Raw genomic sequence first — 24087 nt, forward strand, 5'->3', positions numbered from 1 at the left:
TTTTTTTTTCCTAAATTCATTTATTTCTGGCTGCTCTGGGTCTTCACTGCTGCACACAAGCTTTCTCTAGTTGAGGCGAGTGGGGAGCTACTCTAGTTGTGGTGTGCAGGCTTTTTGCTGCAGTATATTCTTTTGTTGTGAAACACAGACTCTAGGCATGTGGGCTCAGTAGTTGTGGCTCATGGGCTCCAGAACACAAGCTTGACAGTTGTGGTGCATGAGCTCAGTTACCCTGAGGCCTGCCGGATCCTCCCACACCAGGGATGAAACTGGTGTCTCCTGCATTGCAAGGCAGATTCTTAACCACTGGACCATCAGGGAAGCCCCTGAAGTGATCTTTTTAAAAAGGTAAATCAGATCATCCCACTCGCCTGCTTTAAATTGTTCAATAATTCTCACTGGGATAAGAATAAACACCAAAGACCAAGCTTTGTCCTGAGAGACTCAATGTGATCTGGTCCTATCTACCTCTTCCATACCCTCCCTTAGCGCTTCAGCCAAGCGCACCTTCTTTTGTTTGCACCAAGTTAGTTCCTGCCACAGGGCCTTTGCACCTGCTTCCTTGCTGCTCAGGATGCTCTGACCAGCTCTTTCCCATCATTTTACCTCCAGGATCAAATGTTATTTACTCAAAGAAGATGCCTTGCCTGTGTAAAAGAGCATCACCCCATCCCCTTTACCTCTGTTTTAGTGGCCTCATTATATTTATCACATATATTATATTATCTTACATATTAATTTACTTGTGTGTGTAGTTTGTTTCTCAGTCATAGAATAAGAAGTTGGGGAGAGAAGGGACTTTGCAGAACATTGTTGTTCACTTGCTCAGTCATGTCCAACTCTTTTCTGCCCCATGGACTGTAGCCAGCCATGTTCCTCTGTCCACAGGATTTCCCAGGCAAGAATATTGGAGTGGGTTGCCATTTTCTTCTCCAGGGGATCATCCCGACCCAGGGATCGAATCCAAGTCTCCTGCATTAGCACGTGGACTCTTTACCATTTGAGCCGCCAGGGAAGCCCTGTTCAGGACACAGTAGGCACTTAATAATTATTATTATTTATAAACACAGTGTTGAAAGTGTCCTTATTAACAAGCACAGTGTTGAAAGCCCAAATGAGATTAGAAAATAAAGCTGCAAGTGACTCCAAGCCGCGTGGTTGTGCGGTTTTCTTCAGGAAAGACCATCAAATAATAAGATTGATTTTCTTATGTGCCTGTTCTGGAGACAATTTCAAGCAAGTATTTCTAAACCTGGGCTCTGTGGCAGAGGCATCTTCGTGGAAAGCAGAGGGCCTCCCAGTGTGACCAGTTCTGATGTTTACGTTCTTATTATCTTATAGAAATCCCCTCAATTCTACAGCCTTGGAGGTGGATTGACAAGTGTAGGAGGCAATTGCTGACTTCATTTCCAGGCCCAGAGCTGAACTGTGTTATACAGGTGAAATCAGGTTACTGAGATCGGTCTGGTTTCCTTGGTGACACGGGAGGTTCGGTTATATTTGAAATTGCTAAGAAGGAGAAAAACTTGATAATGACAGGTCTATGTTTTCCTTTGGGAAGGAGCACTTTTTGATTCTCAGCTGAAGCTAAGGATGTGCCTCCTTGATTGTTGAGGGGTGACCTCCAGCCAGTAGGCTGAGCGACACTTTCTAACTGCTTCCAGAATCCCACAAGCCAGTCTGGCAGGTTTGTCCCACGCCAGCTCTGGGTAATTACATCATGACTTCTCAGGCTCCCTGTCTGTTTTGTTTTTGCATGTAAACACTGTAACTAGGGTGACGAAGAGTTAGCTTGTTGTAGAATGTGTTAACCACCTTTCTTCTGGCGGCAGGACAACGGAAGGGTGTGTTGTTTGATAAATGGTAGGGTGACCCGGTTAATTCCTTAATGTCTTTTTTTCTTGATTGCTGGTTTATCCAATTTAAGCCCTGATGTCATTTGTTGATAAGGTTTGTGTACCAAGCTTTGGACTAAATAGTTGAAAAATGTTATTTCATTTCCATGATGATATAATGGGGGGGGGGGGCACTATTATCCCCATTGTACAGACGAGGAAACAGACTCTGAGAGGTTAAGTAGCTTTTCATTGGTCACACAGCTGTTAAGTGTGGGTTTTTGAGATTTATTTTTTTCTTTTACAGATTTTTGTTGTTGTTGTTGTGGACCATTTTTAAAGTCTTTACTGAATTTGTTACAATACTGCTTCTGTTTTTTTAAAAATATATTTTTAAATAATATAATTGCTTTAAAATGTTGTGCTGGTTTCTGCTGCACAACAACCTGAATCAGCCATAAGTATACATACATTGCGCCCCCTTGCCACCGCCCTCTTGAACCTCCCTCCTACATCCTCATCCCCACTTCTCTAGGTCGTCCCAGAGCACCAGACTCAGCTCCCTGTGATCTACAGGCCACTTCCCAGCAGCTGTCTATTTCACACCCAGTAATGTGCATGTTTCAGTGCTACTCTCTCAATTCATCCCACTCTCTCCTTCCAACACTGTGTCCACAAGTCTAGTCTCCACATCTGCGTCTCATTACTGCCCTGCAAATAGGTTCATCAGTACCATGGTTCTAGATTCCACATATATGCATTAATATACTGCTTCTGTTTTACTTTTTTTTTTTTTTTTTTGGCTTTGAAGCATGTGGGATCTTAGCTCCCAGAGCAGGGATCGAACCTGCACCCCCTGCATTGGAAGGCGAAGTCTTAACCACTGGACCTCCAGGGAAGTCCCAAGTGTGGGGTTTGAATTTTGGAAACCTATTCCTGCTTCTCATATACCAGTACTGTTCCCCCGATTCTCTCCTCATCCTGTTGGTGGGAGAGAATTCTCATTTCCTGCTATTACCTGGTATTCTGAGTCCACTTTGTGCTGCATGTCCCGCAGATACTGAATATCACTGACGAACTTCTGCCTCTCCTTTGCTTCATGTAACATGATTCTTGATCGCCGACCTGCGTACAGAAGATGGATAAATGTGCTGTGATATAACCCTCTGTTGCTTTGCCATTTGGGGGCTTCTCTTAGTATAATTGCTTTTATTCTCTTATTAATCTCAAGTCCATTGTTGGAAGGGCACAGATGCTCCTCAGCACAAACTCAAAGGACTCTTTGTCTGGGTGTCGATGCCCTTACAGCCCTCTTGTTCCAGACATAAATAATGTAGCTACTTTCGTCAGCTGGCTTCAGCCAGCCTGTCCTGGTTACTCAGAGGGAGTTAGACCGGCAGAAGCAGTTTGACCACACGACAAAAAAGAACCTAGCTTGATTAGCAATGACCGAAGCTCCAAGCCCCGTGGTCACATAAACTCATGGACTCTACGATGATCACACCCCCATTCCAATCCAGGCACTCCACTGGGCACGGAGGCCAGGTGGTCTGCAAGATGACATGGCCCTGGGCTTTGTGGTTCTCAGTCTAGGGTGGAAGCCAGCACTGAACATGGTAGTCCCCCAGCCCCCTCAGACTCCACATGGCTTTCTCACAAACTGCTCCTCCTCCCAAGTTTTCAGAAGGGAATGTTGGCATCAACCAGCTGGCTGCCCGAGCAAGTAACTTGGGTGGCTTCCTTCACCCTGCCCTCTCTTGGTCCATCCATATGAAAACCAAGTCCTGATGGTATTCATCCCTGAGTATCCCTGGGATCCATCATGATTAGAGCTTGGGCACTGGTGTGAGACTCTCTGGGTTCAAACCCCAAGTCTTGGAACACTGACAGTGGACCCTGATGTTGATAAGTGCGATGGAGCAGAAAAAAGGGGGTCTCTGAGAAACTGTCACTGGGGGAGGGGGAGGCAAGGTTTTCCTTAGGGAAGGACACTGGGTTTGCTAAGGAGTGAGCAGGGCTGGAAATGGGACCAAAAGGATCTGGGATGAAAGGACAAAAAGTACAGAGGCTTCAGGGCAGGAAGGGGACGGGGCAGCTGGAACACAGGGAGGCCAGGACAGCCACGGAAGGGCTGTGGGCCCAGCTCATGAGGGGCCTTGGAGGTTGGATTCAAAGAGTCATATAAAGCCACTGGAAGGTTCCAATCGGGGGGAGGATGTGATTAGATCTGCATTTTTAAAGTTCCCTCCAGGGGATTCCCTGGTGGTCCAGGGGCTAGGACTCCATGTTCTCACTGCCAGGAGCCCAGGTTCAATCCCTGGTCGGGGAACTATGTAAGATCCTACAAGCTGTAGCCAAAACCAAAACAAAGCCAAAGGTCCCTCCAGCTGTAGGATAGAGACCGGATGGAGGGTGGGGGAGGAGGTAGAAGAAGAATGGAAGTGGACAGACCACTGGGGACATGTTAGAGGAATCTAGATAAGATGGTGCCCAGACTTGGGTCACAACTGGAGGGAAAGAGGAAGAGGAGGAGGAGCTCATAGCTACTGTTTATGGAGCCTCTGGAAGTGCTAAGTAGTGTTTGAAATATTTAAACATACTAACATAACATGCAATCTTCATGATTGCGGCAAAAATTATCACTCTCTTGCAGATGAGGAAACTGAGGCACAAAGGGATTAAGTAACTTGTCTAAGGTTACAGAACTGGTAAGCCCAAGAGTTGGGGTTTGAAACCAGGGAGTCTCATGCCAGCGCCCACGCTCTAATCATGATGGGTTCAAGGGACACTGAGGAGAGAAAAATCATCAGGTCTTGGTGATAATAAAGATGACACGATAATAAAAATGACATGATAATAAAAAAGACGGAAGTGTAAAGGTGGCTGCCCAGGTTACTGGTTCGGGCAGCTAGCTGGTTGATGCCAACATTCCCTTCAGAAAACTTGGAATGAGGAGCAGGTTTGTGAGAAAATAATGCAGATTTTGAAGGGGCCGGGGACAGCAAATGGAGATGTCGAGTAAGCAGTTAGATATATAGCTCTGGAGCTGATTAGAGAAGTGAAGACTGGGGCGTTGCTGGCATTTTGGTAACAGCTGAAGTGGAAGGCACGATGGGTATTGTAAAGAGAAGGATCACCCAGGACAAAATTCTGAGGACCACTGGATTTTAAGAACAGGAAAGTTAGTAGAAAAGAAACTCTGGAAAGAAGCCAGAGAGGCAGGAGGAAAACTGAGAATCAGGTGGGTGCAGTTTCATAGATGCTGAGAAGTGCGTGTTTCAAGGAAGAAATTATTAATAACCTCAGTGAGAGTATTTTAGTGGAGTGACGGGGCTGAAGACAGATTGCACCGAGTTGCATAAATGTGAGCTAAGGAAGTGCAGATGATGCTTTCGAGTTTGACTGTTGTGGTCTAAATTGATGACAAAAACATTGAATTAGTTAATGGCATAGTTCATAGTGAGTCTACTGGCTTTCATTTATAGGCTCATCAGGGGTCCCACACTATTTCTGCTTATTGACCAGTAAAGCTCTTTCACTTATTTCCACATATCTTTTTTTTTTTTTTTTTTTTACTGAGATATAATTGACATATGGGCTTCCTTGGTGGCTCAGTGGTAAGGAACCTGCCTGCCAATGCAGGAGACACAAGCTTGATCTCGGTTGGGAAGATCCCCTGGAGAAGGAAATGGCAACCCACTCCAGTACTCTTGCTGGGAAATCCCATGGACGGAGGAGCCTGACATAACTTAGCAACCAAGCAACTACATAATTGACATATACCATCATACTAGTTTCAGGAGTACACTGGTATTTGTATGTATTGCAAAAGGACCAAGAGTCTAGTTAACATCTGTCAGCCCACATCATTACAATTATTTTTTGTTCTTATGATGTGTCTATTCTGTTAGCAATGGTCACATATACTGTTATTAACTATAGTTACTATGTTGTACATTGCATCCTTAGTGCTTATTTATTTAATAACAAGAAGCAGGTACTCTTTAGCTCCTTCACCATTTCACTCTCTTCCTACTCCATGCCTCTGGCAACCACCAATCTGTTCTCTGTATGCTCTCTGTATCCATGAGTTTGGTGGTTTCATTTTTTAGATTCCACATATGAAAGAGATCATGGTATTTTGTCTCTCTCTGACTTATTTCACTTAGCCCTCAAGGTCAATCATGTAGTCACAAATGCCAAGGTTTCCTCCTTTTTTATAGATGAATAATATTCCATTAAGTGTGTATGTGTGTGTATGTGAGTGTGTGTGTCCATGAGTGTGTGCATGCTCAGTCATGTCCAACTCTTTGTGACCCCATGGACAAGCTCTGCCAGGCCCCTCTGTCCATGGAATTTTCCAGGCAAGAATCCTGGAGTGGGTTGCCATTTCCTTCTCCAGGGGATCTTTATAGATACACCACATTTTCTTTATCCATTCACCCATTGATAAGACATTTCAGTGGCTTCCATGTCTAAGTTATTGTAAATAATGTTGCAATGAACATAGGGGTGCACATGTTAATATCTCTTAGAGTTAGTGTTTTTGTTTCCTTTGGCTTAAATACTCAGGAGTGAAATTGCTGTGTCAAATGTAGTTCTCTTTTTAATTTTTTGGAGGAACCTCCATACTGTTTTCCATAATGGCTGCACCAATTTACATTCCCGCGAACAGTGCACATGGGTTTCTTTTTCTCCTTATACTTGCCGACACTTGTCATCAACACTTGTTTCTTTTCTTTTTGATAGAAGCCATTCAAACACATGTGAAGTGATATCTTGTTGTGGTTTTGATTTGCATTTCCCTGATGATTAGTGATGTTGAACACCTTTTCATGCACCTGTTGGCCACCTGTATGTCTTCTTTGGGAAAAAGTCTGTTCAGGTCAGCTCATTTTAAAAATTGGGTTGTTTGTTTATCTGCTATTTAGTTGTATGAGTTCTTTATATATTTTGTATATTAACCCCTTATTAGATATATGATTTGCAAATATTTTCTCCCATTCTGTGGGTTTGCTTTTTCATTTTGTTGATGGTTTTCTTTGCTATGCAGAAGCCTTTTAGTTTGATGGAGGCCCACTTGTTGATTTTTGCTTTTGTTGCCACATTTAAAAAATCCATTGCAAGGACCAATATTGAAGAATTTACTATCTTACTTCTCTTAGGAGTTTTATGGTTTGGGGCCTTATGTTCAAGTTTTTAATCCATTTTGAGTTGATTTTTGTGTATGGTGTAACACAGTGGTCCAGTTTTCCCAACATTGTTTATTGAAGAGGTTATCTTTTCCCCACTATATATTCTTGGTTCCTTTGTCATAAATTAACTGACCACATATGCATGGGTTTATTTCAGATTCTCAATTCTGTTTCATTCATCTATATGTCTATTTTTCTTCTAATATCATACTGTTTTCATTACTGTAGCACTGTAATATAGTTTGAAATGAAGATGAGTGATGCCTCCAGCTTGGTTCTTCTTTCCTACATGTGTTTTTTAATGATAGCCATGTGACAGACGCTGCTGTAGGCTCTGGGAAAGCAGCAAGATAAGACAGACAACATTCTTGACCGCAAGTGTTTATATTCTATGGCTTTCCTTCCTTGTTTGGTTTGTTTTTCCAGTTGTGCAGATATTGGCAGAATCAGGTTGCCTCTGACTCATGGTGACCCAGTGTCTGGTCTGGTCTCTATGAAATCTTGCAAGATTTATCATTAAGCCCCAAACAATATCATCTAGGAACTTGTGCTGGTCCCTTGGGGCATATTTTCTCTCATTTATAGCAAGCTGATCTTTGTGAGTCAGAACCCAAAACTACAATCTGATAGGTAGTTCCACAGATGACACACAAAGCCTAAATTTTGTCTCTGAGAATTTTAATAGTCACTTACGGAAGTCTCACTTAAGAGACCACTTTTAACTTTTCATATGAATTTGTACCTGCATAGAATAAACTTATGTTCCCACGCTTTTCAGAAAACAATGGTGTTAAAACTGGCAGAAAGATGAATTCCTGCTGCTACTGATGGAAAGAAAAGCCTGTCTGAATATTAATCAGGCAGAGAACATAAGGATTCACAACGAAAATATGTTAATGGTCACTGAAAGAGTGCATCCCAGAATCCACTTGGATGAAACATTTTGGTTATAAAATTAACCTGGAAAAGCCAGCTAATCTCTCCTGGCTTTAATGCTGTGTTATTTTAAGGAGGCTTCTCAGTCAAGAGACATGAAATAATTTTGTCTAAAGAGGTGGGAAATAGCATTATCTGAATTACTCCATGCTAAGTTACCTCTGACTTCACAATTACCTACCAAATAATGGACTTTAAAATTGCCTACAAGTCTCTTTGTCCTCCCATAAGCTCTCTAGGACTGGACTCTACTATAAAATCAATATTTAGAAGCATCATGGTGCCACATTTAATCTTACTTAAATACATCAGTACTTTGTGAGATTAAACAAATACTCTAGGCCCCAAAGAAACAGATTATTGGAGATAGATCAAGGAGATGATGGGTAGGTCACCACAGTTTAGGCAAACATCCTCCACATTTCTGAAGTGGCACTTGAACTTTATACTGGACTTCGGGTTTGAAAAACTGACCAGGAGGAACCAGAAACAGAAATCACTATATGGAAATAAATCCACATGAGATCATGCTTCATGTGTGGATCTCAGCTTTGTGGGCCTACTCAACCAGATGGCCATTTGAAGCCCCAATTTTTTTTTTTTTTTTTAGCAAATATGGACAGGTGGAGGGGAGGAGAGTGATAATAAAATGTGGGCAGGGTGCATGTTTCTAAAACAGCGTTCTGTATTCTCTGCTGTTTCTCACCTTTGAACTGCTTCTCAATTCAATATCCACTCATGGTTATGCACACTTCTGTTTTAAGTCTCTGGTGATAATGTGCCAGTTTTGGGCTTTAGAAATCCACAGGAGAAGCCATATTAAGTCAGGAGAGGGAGCAGGAAATAAGAGGAGGAGGCATGTGGGAGAGGAAGTCCTGCTTGGCTGAAAGCGAGAGTGAACAATTCTTCTTGGCCTCAAAATTCTACACGTCTGTGAAATTTCAGGGAGGAATATTCTAAGAACTTTGTGACATATGCCTTCCTCTCTAGTGTCAATTTCCAGTGAATTCAGACTTAATTTCCCTGACTAAGGAGAAACAAAGTCTGACTGCAGAATATATTTCTTCCAGTGCTCTAAAAAAAATCACATGTGCTGTCTTTCTGTTCTCTGGTCACGTTTCACAAAAAGGAATTGATGGGAAGGGAGTCCTTTTTATTATTAATAATAAGCAAGCCATTTCACTGTTTTCTTACGATGTTCTCATGTTATAAGTCTCATCAAAATGAATATGTTATTTATTGGTTCACTCACAAAGAAAAATGTCAGTGTAAGCCCCTCTTTCAACTCAAAGTTCCTCTGAACCAAAACCTAAATGTCTGTATTTATATTTATACTTGACCATCAGGTTTATGGGCTTCCCTGGTGGCTCAGACAGTAAAAAAATCTGCCTGGAATGTGGGAGACTTGGGTTCAATCACTGGGATGGGAAGATCCCCTGGAGGAGGGCATGGCAACCCACTCCAGTATTCTTGCCTGGAGAATCCCCATGGACAGAGGAGCCTGGCCGGCTACAGTCTATGGGGTCACAAAGAGTTAGACAGGACTGAGTGACTAAGCAGAGCACATCAGGTTTATAAATCCCCCACCTTTCCATAACTCGGTGCTGGGAAGAAGGATTGCAGAGGATTTATTCATCTTCTTTACACAATTAATTTGTAATAACAAAGATTACAAAATTTGTTAAAATTTGACTTTCAAAAATCTTAAAAATTTGAAAAATCTGTAAAAAAAAAAAACAATAAAATCTTAACTTACAAAAATATTTTGAGTATAGGCGACGAATATGAGTGATTTAGGCTCACTCTTCTAACACTCCACTACTGAGAGAATCATACTATGACCGAAGAAAAAGACGGGGTAATTGAGAGGGGCGAGGGTAGATGGTTTGACTCTTCAGGAGGCGGGGTTGGGGTGCTGTGCTATAAATGGCTTATGAGAAAAGTTCTTTGGCGTTGACTTCCCTTTATTAATCAAACCGTTAAAGAACCGGACGTTCATACACTGACCATCAAGCCCAGTAAAGAGAGACTCAACGTGTAATTGGGAAACTCTGGGGCTGGGCGGGGATGTCACAGGCTAGACCAGCAATTCGATGCTCTCAACAATACCAATAATTTCGCACTGAGGAGCCGGAAGGGCCGTGAACCGTATACCCATCTTGGAGTCTGTGGGGAAGTTATGTGGATGCGAGGGGGCCTGCCAGAGTGTAAATACATGCCCCCCAAACCGTGTCTAAGGGAGAAAAATGCGGGGGGTGTGGCCAGCTGGGAGGGAGTGACCAAGTCCTCAGGATTTAGGCTGGATTCCGCACCCCCCTCCCCCCCAACCCCGCCCCAGAATCGGAGTCGTCTCAAGGAAAAGTGGTCTCCCATCTCTTTCCCCCACTTCCTCGGAGGACCAGGGGCCGCGTGGTCGCGTGGGCGGCTGGGCCGAGCTGGGCCGGCCGTTACCTTGCGGGTCAGTCCTCTCCGCCTGCAAGGGGCTAAAGGGGCCGAGGGGCGGGGCAGGCGGGCCGGTCCAGGGCGGAGGAGCCGCCCATCAATCGCGCGGGGCTGTCCCGGTGCTCCTCTTCCTCCTCGCTCTTCTCCCCTCCCTCTAGCGGCCCCTCTTCCTCCTCCTCCCCGGAGGCAGCTTTTAGCCGCGGCGGCAGGGCTTGCTAGGGGCGGAGGCGGTGGGGGCGGCTGCCTAGCGTCCTCCCGTTTCCTTGGCAACCCGGCCCCCTACTTCCTCTCGCGGCCGTGGGGGCGGGGCGGGGCTGCGGCCGAGGAGGTCCTGAACCCGGACTCCGGCGCCCGGCCGGTTGCCGTGGGAACTAGTCGGGATGCTATCCGGAAGGCCAAGCGGCGATGGCAGCAAGCGAGGAAGAGATGCTGAAGAAGGAATCGGATTGGCTTTGTCTTGATGTCCAAAGCCCAGACCTAGATATTGAGGCCTTCGCTCCTGCCCGGATTAGTGTTGAAGAATGAGGTTAGAAAACCAGAGGGGAAAGTATTTTTAATCGAATAAAATAATATTAAAGGCAACACAACGGTAGAGGGAAAGACAGTGCAGCCCTGCAGTCTGAACTGTGCAGGGGATCTCTGAGATGTCTGCGGCAACATGAAAGGGAAGAAATAAATGATTAAGGGGGTCACCCCATCAGTGGTAGATCGGAGACAGGAATCCAGTTTTCTCCTGATTATCAGTAATCTTGGCTGCTTTTCCCAAGGTAGGAGGCTCTTAGAGGTTTAGACTAGTGCCCACAGATTTGCAAAGAAGGCACCGGAGCCTGTGCTAGATACACCCTCTGCCAGGTTTATTTTTGTCCGTGTTTTTCATAGGCAAAGATGACTCTCTTCCATTTATTGTGCATATTTAGACACTTGATAACTTGCCAACTAATGTCAAGTTCTGGCATTTTTGATTGGGTAGAGAATAGGGAAAAGGGAGAATAGAAATACTTGGACTTTTCATCAGTGCTCAGAATCCTCAGGTGTCCGTGGTTTGGGTGTCTTCTCAGTAATCCCCCAAATCCAACTGACCTCCATGTCTCCTGCAGCATCACACACCCTTCTTTTCTTATCACCGCCACCCTAGTTTTGGGCTCTATGACCTTTTAACTAATCTTCCCAGGTAGCTCAGTGGTAAAGAATCTACCTGCCAATGCAGGAGACACAGGAGATGTGGAGTCAATCCCTGGGGCAGGAAGATCCCCTGGAGAAGGGAATGGTAACCCACTCCAGTATTCTTGCCTGAAAAATGCCATGGATAGAGAGCCTGGCGGGCTACAGTTCTTGTGGTAGTAGAGAGTCAGACACGACTGAGCACCTGAGCACAACCTTTTAACTGGATTATTAGATGAGCCTCCTAACCACACCCTGCATCCCTGTCTTCCACACCCTATGCCCACCATTTCCATTGTTCTAAAACCAGCACAGATCCAGTGTCATTGAGCCACACTGTTAGGAAGCTCTCAAAATACCTTACTCTCTGGGGAATGAAATCCCTTCCCCAGGGCTTACATTCTTGCTTTTCCTCATTCAGCACTTCTTCAACCATACTTCCACCAGAGGCAACTGTGTGTTACATACTGAACATTACTCTCTGCCTTCATACCAACTCCTAAGGCACATCCTGAGCCTGGCAGAGCCCAGAGCAAATGTATTGAGTTGGCCAAAAAATATGTTTGGGTTTTCCATACTCTTATGAAAAATTTGAATGAAATATTTGGACAACCCAATATTTATGTGAAGTCTTTATTTTGGGCACTTTGTCATCCAGACTTCATTGGTTCTTCAGCAATCCCTAATACCTGTCTATCTCTTGTGGCATTGTTGTTCAGTTGCTCAGTTGTGTCCAACTCTTTGGGACCCCATGGACTGCAGCACACCAGGCTTTCCTGTCCTTCACCATCTCCCAGAGCTTGCTCAAACCATGTCCATTGAGTTGGTGATGCCATCTCATCCTCTGTCATCCCCTTCTCCTGCCTTTAATCTTTCCCAACATCAGAGTCTTTTTCAATGAGTCGGCTCTTCGGGTTAGGTGACCAAAGTACTGGAGCTTCATCTTCAGCATCAGTCTTCCCAATGAATATTCAGTGTTGATTCCTTTAGTACTGACTGGTTTGATCTTGCTGTCCAAGGGACTCTCAAGAGTCTTCTCCATCACCACAGTTCAAAAGCATCAATTTTTCTGCGCTCAGCCTCCTTTATGGTCCAACTCTCACATACATACATGACCAGCTGGAAAAACCATAACTCATAGCTTTGACTATACAGACATCTGTCAGGAAAGTAATGTCTCTGCTTTTTAATATGCTGTCTAGGTTGGTCATAGCTTTTCTTCCAAGGAGCAAGTGTCTTTTAATTTCATGGCTGCAGTCACCATCTGCAGTGATTTTGGAGTCCAAGAAAATAAAGTCTCTCACTGTTTCCATTGCTTCCCCATTTATTTGCTATGAAGTAATGGGACCAGATGCCATGATCTTAGTGTTCTGAATGTTGAGTTTTAAGCCAGGCTTTCCACTCTCCTCTTTTGCCTTCATTAAGAGGCTCTTTAGTTCTTCTCTTTCTTTTTATTTATTTTTTAAAAAGTTATTTATTTTTTATTGAAGGATAATTGCTTTACAGAATTATGCTGTTTTCTGTCAAACCTCAACATGAATCAACCATAGGTATAATATATCCCCTCCCTTTTTAACCTCCCTCCCATCTCCCTCCCCATCCCACCCCTCTAGGTTGATACAGAGCCCCTATTTGAGTTTTCTGAGCCATACAGCAAATTCCTGTTGGCTATTTTACATATGGTAATGTAAGTTTCCCTATTACTCTGTCCATACATCTCACTCTCTCCTCCCCTCTCCCCATGTCTGTAAGTCTATTCTCTATGTCTGTTTCTCCACTGTTGCCCTATAAATAAACTCTTCAGTACCATTTTTCTAGATTCCATATATATGTGTTCAAATACAATATTTATCTTTCTCTTTCTGACTTACTTCACTCTATAATAGGTTCTAGGTTCATCCACCTCATTAGAACTGACTCAAATGTGTTCCTTTTTATGGCTGAGTAATATTCCATTGTGTATATGTACCACAACCTCTTTACCCATTCATCTGTTAATGGACATCAGGTTGTAACTATTGTAAATAGTGCTGCAATGAACGATGGGATACATGTGTCTCTTTCAATTTTGGTTTCCTCAGGGTATATGCCTAGGAGTGGGCTTTCTGGGTCATGTGGTGGTTTTATTCCTAGTTTTTTAAGGAATCTCCGTACCATCTTCCATAGCGGCTGTATCAATTTACATTCCCACTCCTCTTCTCTTTCTGCCATAAAGATGGTGTCATCTGCATGTCTGAGTTTATTGATATTTCTCCCAGCAGTCTTGATTCCAGCTTGTACTTCATCCAGGCTGGTATTTTGCATGATGTATTCTGCATATAAGTTGTAGGGTGTAATGTAAATAAATAGTGTCACAATATAGAGCCTTGATGTACTCTTTTCCCAATTTGGAACCAGTCTGTTATTCCATGTCCAGTTCTAATTTTGCTTCTTGACCTGCATACAGGTTTCTCAGGAGGCAGGTAAGGTGGTCTGGTAATCCCATCTCTTGAAGAATTTTCCAAGAATTTTCCAAACTCTTGAAGAAGTTTGTTGTGATCCACACAGTCAAAGTCTTTAGTGTAGCCAATGAAGCAGAAGTAATTTTTCTGGAATTTCAGTAGCCCAACCCATATTCTGTTCTTGTCAGCTAGCCATCAAGTAATCCTTATTAAAGTATTAACTGATAATTGAAACATTAACTGAGAAGTACTAACCTACAACCTCTTCCCACAGTTTGTGCTTTTCAAAAGGAGGTGCTTAAAGATGCAAAAATCTTTAAGACACACTGGATTGAAACTGTAATAGTGAAATGATGAGTAGAGAGTTTGTTCTGTTGGAGCTAGGACATCCCCCTCAAATAAAATGATTATAATGATTAACAATGGAGGAAGTTGAAATCCAGATGAGATAGTCAAAGAGAAGTGACCTGCCTTAGGACACATGGCAAGTGGCTCAAAAGCAGGACTTCCCATTTCTGATTCCCTGATGATAACTACTAGTAAGAAAAGCACCTTGGTACATATCGGACCCACATTTTTCTTCCAGTTCAACATCTATATAAAATAATAGTTTTTACCTCAAAAGATTTCTATGGGGATTTGAGAGATAGGACAAATAAAACACTTAACATCTTACTTGATATACAGTAAGCACTCAATTGGGCTTCCCCAATGGCTCAGGAGGTAAAGAATCTGCCCACAATGCAGGAGACACAGAAGACATGGGTTCGATCCCTGGATTGGGAAGACCCACCCCCCACCCCCCCCCACCCCCGAGGAGGAAATGGCAACCCACTCCAGTATTCTTGCCTGGGAAATCCCATGGACAGAGGAGCCTCAAGGGCTATAGTCCATGGGATCTCAAAGAGTTGGGTATGATTGAGCACTAGCATGCACTTAAACACTCAATAATCAGTAACTTTACTTTTTGAGGCGTATTTTAAGATTTTATTTAACGCATATGCATGTCAGCCATACATTTTTGAAGATTTGTAAATCTTCAAAAGATTTGGAGATGTCACTTCATGTCTCAGTTTTAAACTCTTCTACATTTCAAGTGTTTCTGAAAATTAAGTTCTATTAAAAGAATCATGGTGCCTTTGAAAGAGGGCAAGAGTTCCAGAGGTCAGCTTGTAAAAACTTTTATCAAGCAACTCCTGTTACAGTGTTTAACGAGTAAACTTGAGCTTTGTTGTTGTTCGGTCACTAAGTCCTGTTCTACTCTCTGCAACCCCATGAGCTGCAGCATGCCATGCTTCCCTGTCCTTCTCTATCTCCCGGAGTTTGCTCATGTAAATTACCAATAAGACTAGTTCTAGCCTTAAAGAGCAAAATGCAAGGAAAGTGAAATGTTAAATTGAAGAAGCACAATTCCTGGTTGGGGAAAGGATCTTACTCTTCATTGCTCTTTGCATGGTGTTCCTGACGGATGATAAACAAATGAAGGGAGAAAAACTGACTTAAGGGGATCATCCCCACCCAGGGATCAAACCCAGGTCTCCCGCATTGCAGGCATATTCTTTACCATCTGAGCCACCAGGGAAGAATTATTGGAAACTAATTCCTAATAATTCTGCTCAGTGGAGACTAAATCAACTCCACCTGACTGAGCTGATGTTTTAGCCCAGAGACTAAAGCTGGCAGCTGACCATCCATGGTCACATACCCAAGGTCCTCCCTCTTAGTGGAAAGGCATCCCTGGGAGATCAAATTAAAGATCCGAAGGTGTGTTTGGTGAAGATTGAATTAGATCAGAGGGAACTGAGTGTCCTTCAGGGATATCTCTAGCAGTTGAGGAGGCCCTGTGGAATAACCTTCCTTCCCTCCAGAGAAGTTTCAGTCTGGATAACTGATTTGGACTGTTCAAAGCTTTGGGAGGTTTTTTACCCCATCTTTGTTTCAGTTAACTGCCTTTTTGCTCAACTTTTCTGAACCTTTTCTCTTCCATTTACACCCCTGACAGCATGGCTTGGAGTTAACAAGTCCCAGGTGGCCTTTGCTGTATGGTATGTGATAAACAGAGCTTTCCTGGTGGCTCAGCAGTGATGGAACTGCCTGCCAATTCAGGAGGCCCGGGTCTGATCCCTGGGTCAGGAAGATCCCCTGGAGAAGGAATTGGCAACCCACTCCAATATTCTTGCCTGGAGAATTCTATGGACAGAGGAGCCTGGTGGGCTATAGACCATGGAGTCACAAAAGACTCAGACACGACTTAGTGACTGAACAAAAAGACATAGTAAACAACTTTTATTCCTCTTCACACCTTGAGATCCACATAGTTACAATGGGAATAGCCCAGAGCCTCCTCACTAGCTTGGTGTTAGGATTAATGAAAAGTCAAGTGCGAAGTTTCTGGTCTTGAGCCTGTCACATGATAATTCTTCAACAAATGGCAGCTGTCATTATTTGCATAATGTAAATTTAATTTTCCTTGCTGAGGATACATCAAGGTACATACATCATGCATGAGTTTATAAAAATATCTCTAAAATAGTTATTTCTTGAAAATGTTCACCTTATGTTGCTAGTATCATGGTGGTTAAGTTTAGATTGATTTTTTTTTTTAAATTCTGAATTTCAGAGAGTGACATTTTATGAACTTATACCTAATTGTGAGTGTGTATCCAGTTTGAGACTTGCAGTGGTCCATGAACTATCTGAAATTTAGTAATACTTATTGGGCTTTCATAGGTCAAATATTTGAGATCTGATTCTCTTGCAGGATAAAGTAGACTCTACTGGAGATTGGAAAACTCTACAATTAACTTTAAAAAAGCATGTCCTTTGGGGGAATCCCTTAGAATTTCCCTCATTTCTAATTGTAGTGGGTCTGTTGTACTATTTTACAAAGAGAGGGCAAACTCATTAAAGTTTGTTGGGATAGTTCTCAAAAGTTCAAACAGGCTTTGATTTCTTTATCCATTTTGGAAGCTTCAGATTTTTCAAAAACCCTTCATTATGGCAATTGATGCAGTCGATGTGATTATAAGAACTTTGAGAACAGAAAACATACTGCTTTTCTGAATTTCTGAGAAAATTATTGCCAAAGGAAAGAATTTGACTTCTGTCCAGAAAGAATATCTGATTTGTTTGGATTTGGGATAAACTCAAGCCATATATGTTTGGCCAAGAGTATAATTTGTGGACCGATCACCAAGCTCTAAGCAAGACTCAGGTTTCAGAAAGCTATGACAACATCAGGGATCTCACGTGATTATTAAACATGCTCTGGATAGATGAATATTCAGGCCAAACACAACAACAAAAAATCCTTCTCATCAACAGGGCACTGAGCAACTCCTGGGCCTTCAAGAAATGGATGTTACTTGATGGTGTTTTGTTTGGATAGCAGGAGAGGGAGGGAACAGAGCAACACAGAAAACAGCTTCCTAGAGGAGCAGGGGCAGAGCTGATTTGGGGGAGCCCCCTTTCTAATCATGTGTTTCCTGATCCTGGCAGTCATGGAGATTTTGTCCTCTGCACTCACAAGGAGGTATCTGGGGATCCTTCAATGGCTGTGCCATGGGCTTCAAGGTGGCTCAGTGGTAAAAAATCCACCCGCCAATGCAGGAGACCCAGGTTCTATCCCTGCGTCGGGAAGCTCTCCTGGAGAAGGCAATGGCAACCCACTCCAGTATTCTTGCCTGGGAAATCACATGGACAGAGGAGCCTGGAGGGCTATAGTCCGTGGAGTCACAAAAGAGTCGGACACGACTGACTAAACAGTAAGAACAGAGGACCATGCCACATACAGGAGCGTTCCTCCCTGACATGGCATCTGTTTCTTCCTTCCTTCTCTGGGTCTTAGTTGTGGCATGCGTGCATGCTACGTCCCTGCAGTCGAGTCCTACTTTGTGCAACGCTATGGACTGTAGCCCTCGAGACTCCTCTGTCCACGGGATTTCCCAGGCAGGAGTACTGAAGTGAATTGCCATTTCTTCCTCTGGGGGATCTTCCCAATCCAGGGATCAAACCCATGTCTCTTACATCTCCCGCATTGGCAGGTGGGTTCCTTACTACTAGCACCACCTGGGAAGCCCCTGAGTTGTGGCGTGTGGGATCTATTAATAGTTCCCTGCTGCTACTGCTGCTGCTAAGTCACTTCAGTCGTGTCCGACTCTGTGCGACCCCATAGAAGGCAGCCCACCAGGCTCCCCCATCCCTGGGATTCTCCAGGCAAGAACACTGGAGTGGGTTGCCATTTCCTTCTCCAATGCATGAAAGTGAAAAGGGAAAGTGAAGTCACTCAGTCATGTCCGACTCTCAGCGACCCCATGGGCTGCAGCCTACCAGGCTCCTCCGTCCATTGGATTTTCCAGGCAAGAGTACTGGAGTGGGATGCCATTCCCTTCTCTGAATAGTTCCCTGACTAGGGATCAAATCTGAGCCCCCTGCGTTGGGAGTCTTAGCCACTGGATCACCAGGGTAGCCTCTGACATGGAATATTTCTAATGTCTGCATTTCTCTTCAGGAAGCTTTTATTTTTAAAATTTTTGTTTGTTTAAGTTTTTTTTTTTTTTTTTTGCTATGCTGCAGGGCTTACAGGATATTAGTTCCCAAACCAGGGATTGAACCCAGGGCCATGCAGTGGAAGCACCAGGTCCTAACCACTGGACAGCCAGAGAATTCCCAGTACTCTTTCTTTTATGATTTGCTTTCTGTTTTTCTAACTGGGGCTTCCTTGGCAGCTCAGAAGGTAATCTGCCTGCAGTGCAGGAGACCCAGGTTTGATCCCTGGGTCAGGAAGACTCCCTGGAGAAGTGAATGGCTACCCACTCCAGTGTTCTTGCCTGCAGAATTCCATGGACAGAGGAGCTTGGAGGGCTACAGTCCATGGGGAAGCAGAGTCGGACACGACTGAGCGACTAAGCACAGCCCAGCACAAGCATCAGATCAGTGGCTAACTAATTTTTTTCTTTTTAACCCTTTGTGACCCCTCATTGCCTTTGCCCCCACTAAGGACTGATGCTCCCCCCTCCAACTTGGGGGAGGCCCTCTCAGGGTGTCCTCAGGCAGCAGGAACAGCTTCATGGCCTAGATAGGCACTAGATGGGGACAGTAGGGAGGAGAAGAGACACTTAAAGTCGAGATGGGGGCTGCTGCTGGTGTTCAAAGCTGTGCAGCCCAAACCAGTGAATCTAGAACATTCTGCCGATTCACTTAACAAATCTTTGACTGATAGGTGTCAGGGACAATTTACATGTAGACAAATCAATAGATACATGCTGACAAATGGTAATTAGCACCAGGACAGGAATAGGGTTCAGTGACAGAGAATATTGTGGTAGTGAAGGGGAGGGTGGGAACCTATTTACACAAAGTAGTCAAAGTCGGTCTCTGTGGGTGAGATCTGAAGGAAGAAGAGGAGCCAGCTCTCGGAGGGCGGAGAAGGGGCGCAGGTGAGACAGACAACGCTGGGAGAGTCTTGGGGTAAAAGAGAGCTCACGGGATTCATGGAGCCGAGAGGAATCCAGCATGACTGGAAAACTATTGTGAGGGAAGGCTGGCGAGGTTGCAAGATTTGGTGGTAGATTTTATTTCAAGTACAATGGAAAGCCATGGGTGGGAACTTCCAGTTGGCACAGTGGTGAAGACTCTGTGCTCTGAGTACAGGGGGCCTGGGTTCGATCCTTGGTCAGGGAACTGGATCCCACATGCTGCAACTAAGACCCGGAGCAGCCCCAAAACAGAAAGCCATGGGTGGTTTTAAGGCATGTTGTATGTGCATGTGTGTGTGCACGTGTCATATCACATGGAGACCTGTGAGGAGGTTCCTCACCAGAACTGGAAGATGGGACCACTTGATCCCTATTCCAGCCATTAAGGAAACTTCAAAATGTCATTCAAGTACGTTCCTGGCCAGTGGCACAAGATAAGATGATTAGAGATGAATAATCAAAGCCCTTTCTCCTACCTCCAGGACACTGACAAGACCGGAGGTCCCATATTGCATAGCATGTCCTGACTTTTAACTTCCAGCCTCTCATTTCAGGGTGTCTCATTGCACAGTCCCAGTGATGCCTTTCTGTCCCACACTGAGTCCCGCTCCTTTTCCTCCCTGTCTCGCTCTCCTCCTCCTTTCCTTCCTCCTCACCCCTCTGCCCTCCTCATCCCACCCCCCACCCCAGTTCTCCCCCTGCCTTCCTCATTAAGAGTCAGAGTAACTTGCCAAGCCGCAGCTCTTAGATTCCTCTTTTCCCCAAAACATTTCTTGGCTGGTCACCTCAGTCCCTGGTTCTCGCCTCTCTTTCCAGGTTGGAGGCTTCTCTGGTTCCCCGTCACCTCTCCCCTCTCTCAGTCAGCCCAACCCCGAGGTCACTCAGTTTTAAACATGTCAACAGGAAGAAGCGCTCTTGCTCTCACCCTGTAAAAAGAACGTGTGAAGGGATGAACCGTGGGGACATCGGTCCGCGGGCACCAAGACCACGGAAGGCAGCTCTTGAAAACCAGACGGGATAGAAGGTATCACTGGGCGGCCTCCCTTCTTGGCTCATGGCACCCTCTGAGTCAGGATAATGAGAGAACATTCTTAAAACATGACTTAACCACGCTCGGTCCTCAAACAAATTCCTGGATGTGTGTGGAATACGCTCTACCAGCAAGCCCAAGCACAAACATGTGGGGTGGGCTTGTCAGCACGCTTCTCAGAGTTGCTACCTTTACAAAGCCACCTTCTGAGCCAGTGAGTGTGGGTTCAGCTTTTAAAACTTAAAAAAAAAAAAAAGCCAGAGACACAACGGGGTTTTTTATGGCTGTATTTTCAGAGTTTTGTATTGTGGTGACTGGGTTTCTGTCTTAGGGGACTGGGGGGGGGGGGGGGCGTGCCCTTGACATCACACATCAGCAGGAAGACATTATGGAAAAGTCTTTCAGAGATAGGAAAACAAGATATTGTCCATCTCCAAAATTAAGCAGAGGGAGAGAGAATCCCAACTAGGGTGCAGTTTGTCCTTTAATTCATTTATACCTGGAGTGTGTGTGTGTGTGTTTACCACAGGCGGCTTATCTGAGTGGATTTTAAGAAATTAATTTAACTGAAAAATAATTAAATTACAAACAGAGGAAAAAGCATTTGGTTGGCATCGTACGGGGTCAGAGGCCGTTGCTAATGCAATATTTCATCAATTGGCTCATTGCTATTCTTGCATTGATGTGATTTCATTTCTCAAATAGCTCTTATCGTGGCAGGCTTGCATTTAGGATACATTGTACAGATGCCTTATAATCATTTCAGTGTGTTTACTTAAAATTTTAAAAGCAATTAAGCAATTTAAAATATATTCGTGTGTGTGTGTTTGTGTGTGTGTGTGTACACACATCCACAGAGAGATTTTATAAATGCCCAGACTAGGGTTCTAAGTGAACACTGGGGCAAGTGTTACATTTATACACTGTAGGGCCCTTCATGCATTTCAAAGAGCTTCATGCAGGCGAATGTTAAGCTTGTTTCATACCCATTGAAACTACCATTATCTTCCTTAATACACTGAAGAAGCCAGAATACAAAGAGTCTCCCTGTGTCCCTTATCCAAGGCCACACAACTGTTACTGGAACCCTGAGCTTCCTGAGTGCCAGTCACTTGCTTGCTGCACATCACAAGTGCTGGAAAATGGTGATGAGTCAGTTTGTTAAAAAATATAATAATCTACTGGAGAGGGGGTGAGGGAGGGGAGGGTTTTGAGATACTTGCTTTTTATTTTGATACAAAATAGAAAGGGCCAAGCAACCTTCTGGCAGGATCTGAATAGATACGTGTGTATCTAGGTGGTGGTATCTTCATGCCCCGACCTGTCCCACGCCTCTGCCCCTTCATCTTTGCTGCAGAATGTTGTGTCCAGAGTTGAGAAAAACAGTTTGAGGCAGGGGTTTGGAACTGCATTCCCCCAGCAGGATGATAGACCCTCCTGGGATCCTCCCACCTCAGGAGGCAGGGAGGTGCAGTCATGTATTCATTCATCAAATGCTTATTAAGCACTTAAGTGCCAAGTCCTGGGGACAGAGAGGAATAAGATGCAGTCTTTGTGCTTGTGGGGGAGGAAGGAAGGTAAACAAGGATGAAACAAGCCCTACAATAGAGGAGGGTGTGGGCCTGGGAGACCAGGACGGGGAGATGGAAAGAGGGAAGGTTCTCACGGTGAGGAACGAAGTGCCTCCAAGCATTGCTGGAGGCCCCACTCAGTACTGCCTGGTGACGCGTCAGTTCCCCTTGGATGGAAGCATTTCTCACAGTGCCAGGCGCTGGCTCCTTCTGAGCCAGATGACGTTGGCCGTCAGCTCTCCCCGCCTTCCGTCTCTATTTCCTCCCTCCCCCACTTTCTTTTTGCTCCCAGTCTTATCAAATTCTACTCAGGGCAGCCACACGTGGTCCATCATTTACGGAATCAAACCGATCTGAAAAGTATTCACATTAAGGTATGAATGACTAATATGGGGGGCACCTGGGAACACGTGCATTTACCAGGCTTCAAAACCTAAAGCTTTGGCTGGCTAGGGAAAAACCATTTTCCTTAGCATGCTGGAGTGCTACAGGCACCTCTGAATTCACATAGTCTGGATAGTTGCCTATTCTTTCTGCACTTAGAGCTGGCCTTGTTTCCATTCAGTCGTATGTGTTTTTCCCTCCCGGCCCTCTATTGTGGCTGCATGATAAGGCAAGGGTGGGGGCCCAATTACTACTAATCTGAGACATTTTGGCTGGATCTCCCACAAGGCTACAGAAACAACAGCTTTGAAACGTTTGAGACACCAGTGATGGAAAACAAAGTGGCTATAAGTAGGACCTTCAGATGCTGTCCCCTGCAAATGCACTCACTCATTTAGTTCATTCTTCTTTTTTTCTTTTAAAAATTATTTTATTTGGCTGTGCTGGGTCTTGATTGTGGCACTTAGAACCTCTTAGTTGCAGTGTGTGGGATCTAGTTCCCTGACCAGGGCTGGAACCCAGACCCCCTACCTGGGGAGCGTAGAGTCTTAGTCACTGGACCACCCGGGAGTCCCTAGTTCCTTCTTGATTGCTTGCATTTTTTCAGCTTCAGGACAGAATTGGTGTGAGTGAGTGCATGAATGAGGAAAACATTGTGGGCTGGTAAATATAGTGAAATTATATTCCTAATGTTGGGTGGGAGGAAGGAGGACGTGACTAGTAACCTCTACATCATTCTCCCTCAAAGTTTTCCACTAGGATTCTCCCAAGGGCCCTCAGTTCAGTCGCTCAATCATGTCTGACTCTTTGCGACCCCATGAATCGCAGCATGCCAGGCCTCCCTGTCCATCACAAACTCCCGGAGTTTACTCAAACTCATGCCCATCCAGTCGGTGATGCCATCCAGCCATCTCATCCTCTGTCGTCTCCTTCTCCTCTTGCCCACAATCCCTCCCAGCATCAGGGTCTTTTCCAATTAGTCAACTCTTCGCATGATGTGGCCAAAGTATTGGAGTTTCAGCCTCAACATCAGTCCTTCCAATGAACACCCAGGACTTATCTCCTTCAGGATGGACTGGTTGGATCTCCTTGCAGTCCAAGGGACTCTCAAGAGTCTTCTCCAACACCACAGTTCAAAAGCATCAATTCTTCGGTGCTCAGCTTTCTTCACAGTCCAACTCTCACATCCATACATGACCACTGGAAAAACAATAGCCTTGACTAGATGGACCTTTGTTGGCAAAGTAATATCTCTGCTTTTTAATATGCTATCTAGGTTGGTCATAACTTTCCCAAGGGCCCTACTTGACTGTATAAAAGTGTCCTATTGCCATTGAGTACTGCTTTTGATTTTGTGCATCCCCATCCAGATGAAGTTGTGTAGTTTCGGTCAATTCTATTAAAAATTATCCCTTCGTCAGCTCTGTACTCTGTGACAACCTAGGGGTGGGAGAGGCCGGGGGTGAGAAGGAGGCTCAAGAAGGGGGTGTATGTATACTTATAGCTGATTCATATTGTTGTACAGTACAAACTAACACAACATTGCAAAGCAATTATCCTCCAATTAAAAAAAAATCATCTCCTTGTGGGAGCCTGGGAAGTAAAGACTAGTCAT

General features: G+C 44.4%; 1 protein-coding gene and 1 long non-coding RNA gene across 5 annotated transcripts in view; one reads left to right on the forward strand and one right to left on the reverse strand.

Annotated features, from left to right (window-relative positions):
- Positions 1 to 10532, reverse strand: part of MARCHF10 (membrane associated ring-CH-type finger 10) — a 97305-nt gene extending 86773 nt beyond the window's left edge. The window contains exons 1-2 of the mRNA XM_043904970.1: positions 10418 to 10532; positions 2854 to 2960 (exon numbers count right to left, since the gene is read on the reverse strand). Of these exons, the coding sequence (XP_043760905.1) occupies positions 2854 to 2943 (90 nt within the window). The 5' untranslated portion in view covers positions 2944 to 2960; positions 10418 to 10532. The remainder of the gene's footprint in view (positions 1 to 2853; positions 2961 to 10417) is intronic.
- Positions 1 to 24087, forward strand: part of LOC122695275 — an 80017-nt gene that overhangs the window by 5538 nt on the left and 50392 nt on the right. The window lies entirely within an intron of this gene.

This window comes from Cervus elaphus, chromosome 5 (assembly GCF_910594005.1).
Source record: "Cervus elaphus chromosome 5, mCerEla1.1, whole genome shotgun sequence".
NCBI lineage: Eukaryota > Metazoa > Chordata > Mammalia > Artiodactyla > Cervidae > Cervus > Cervus elaphus.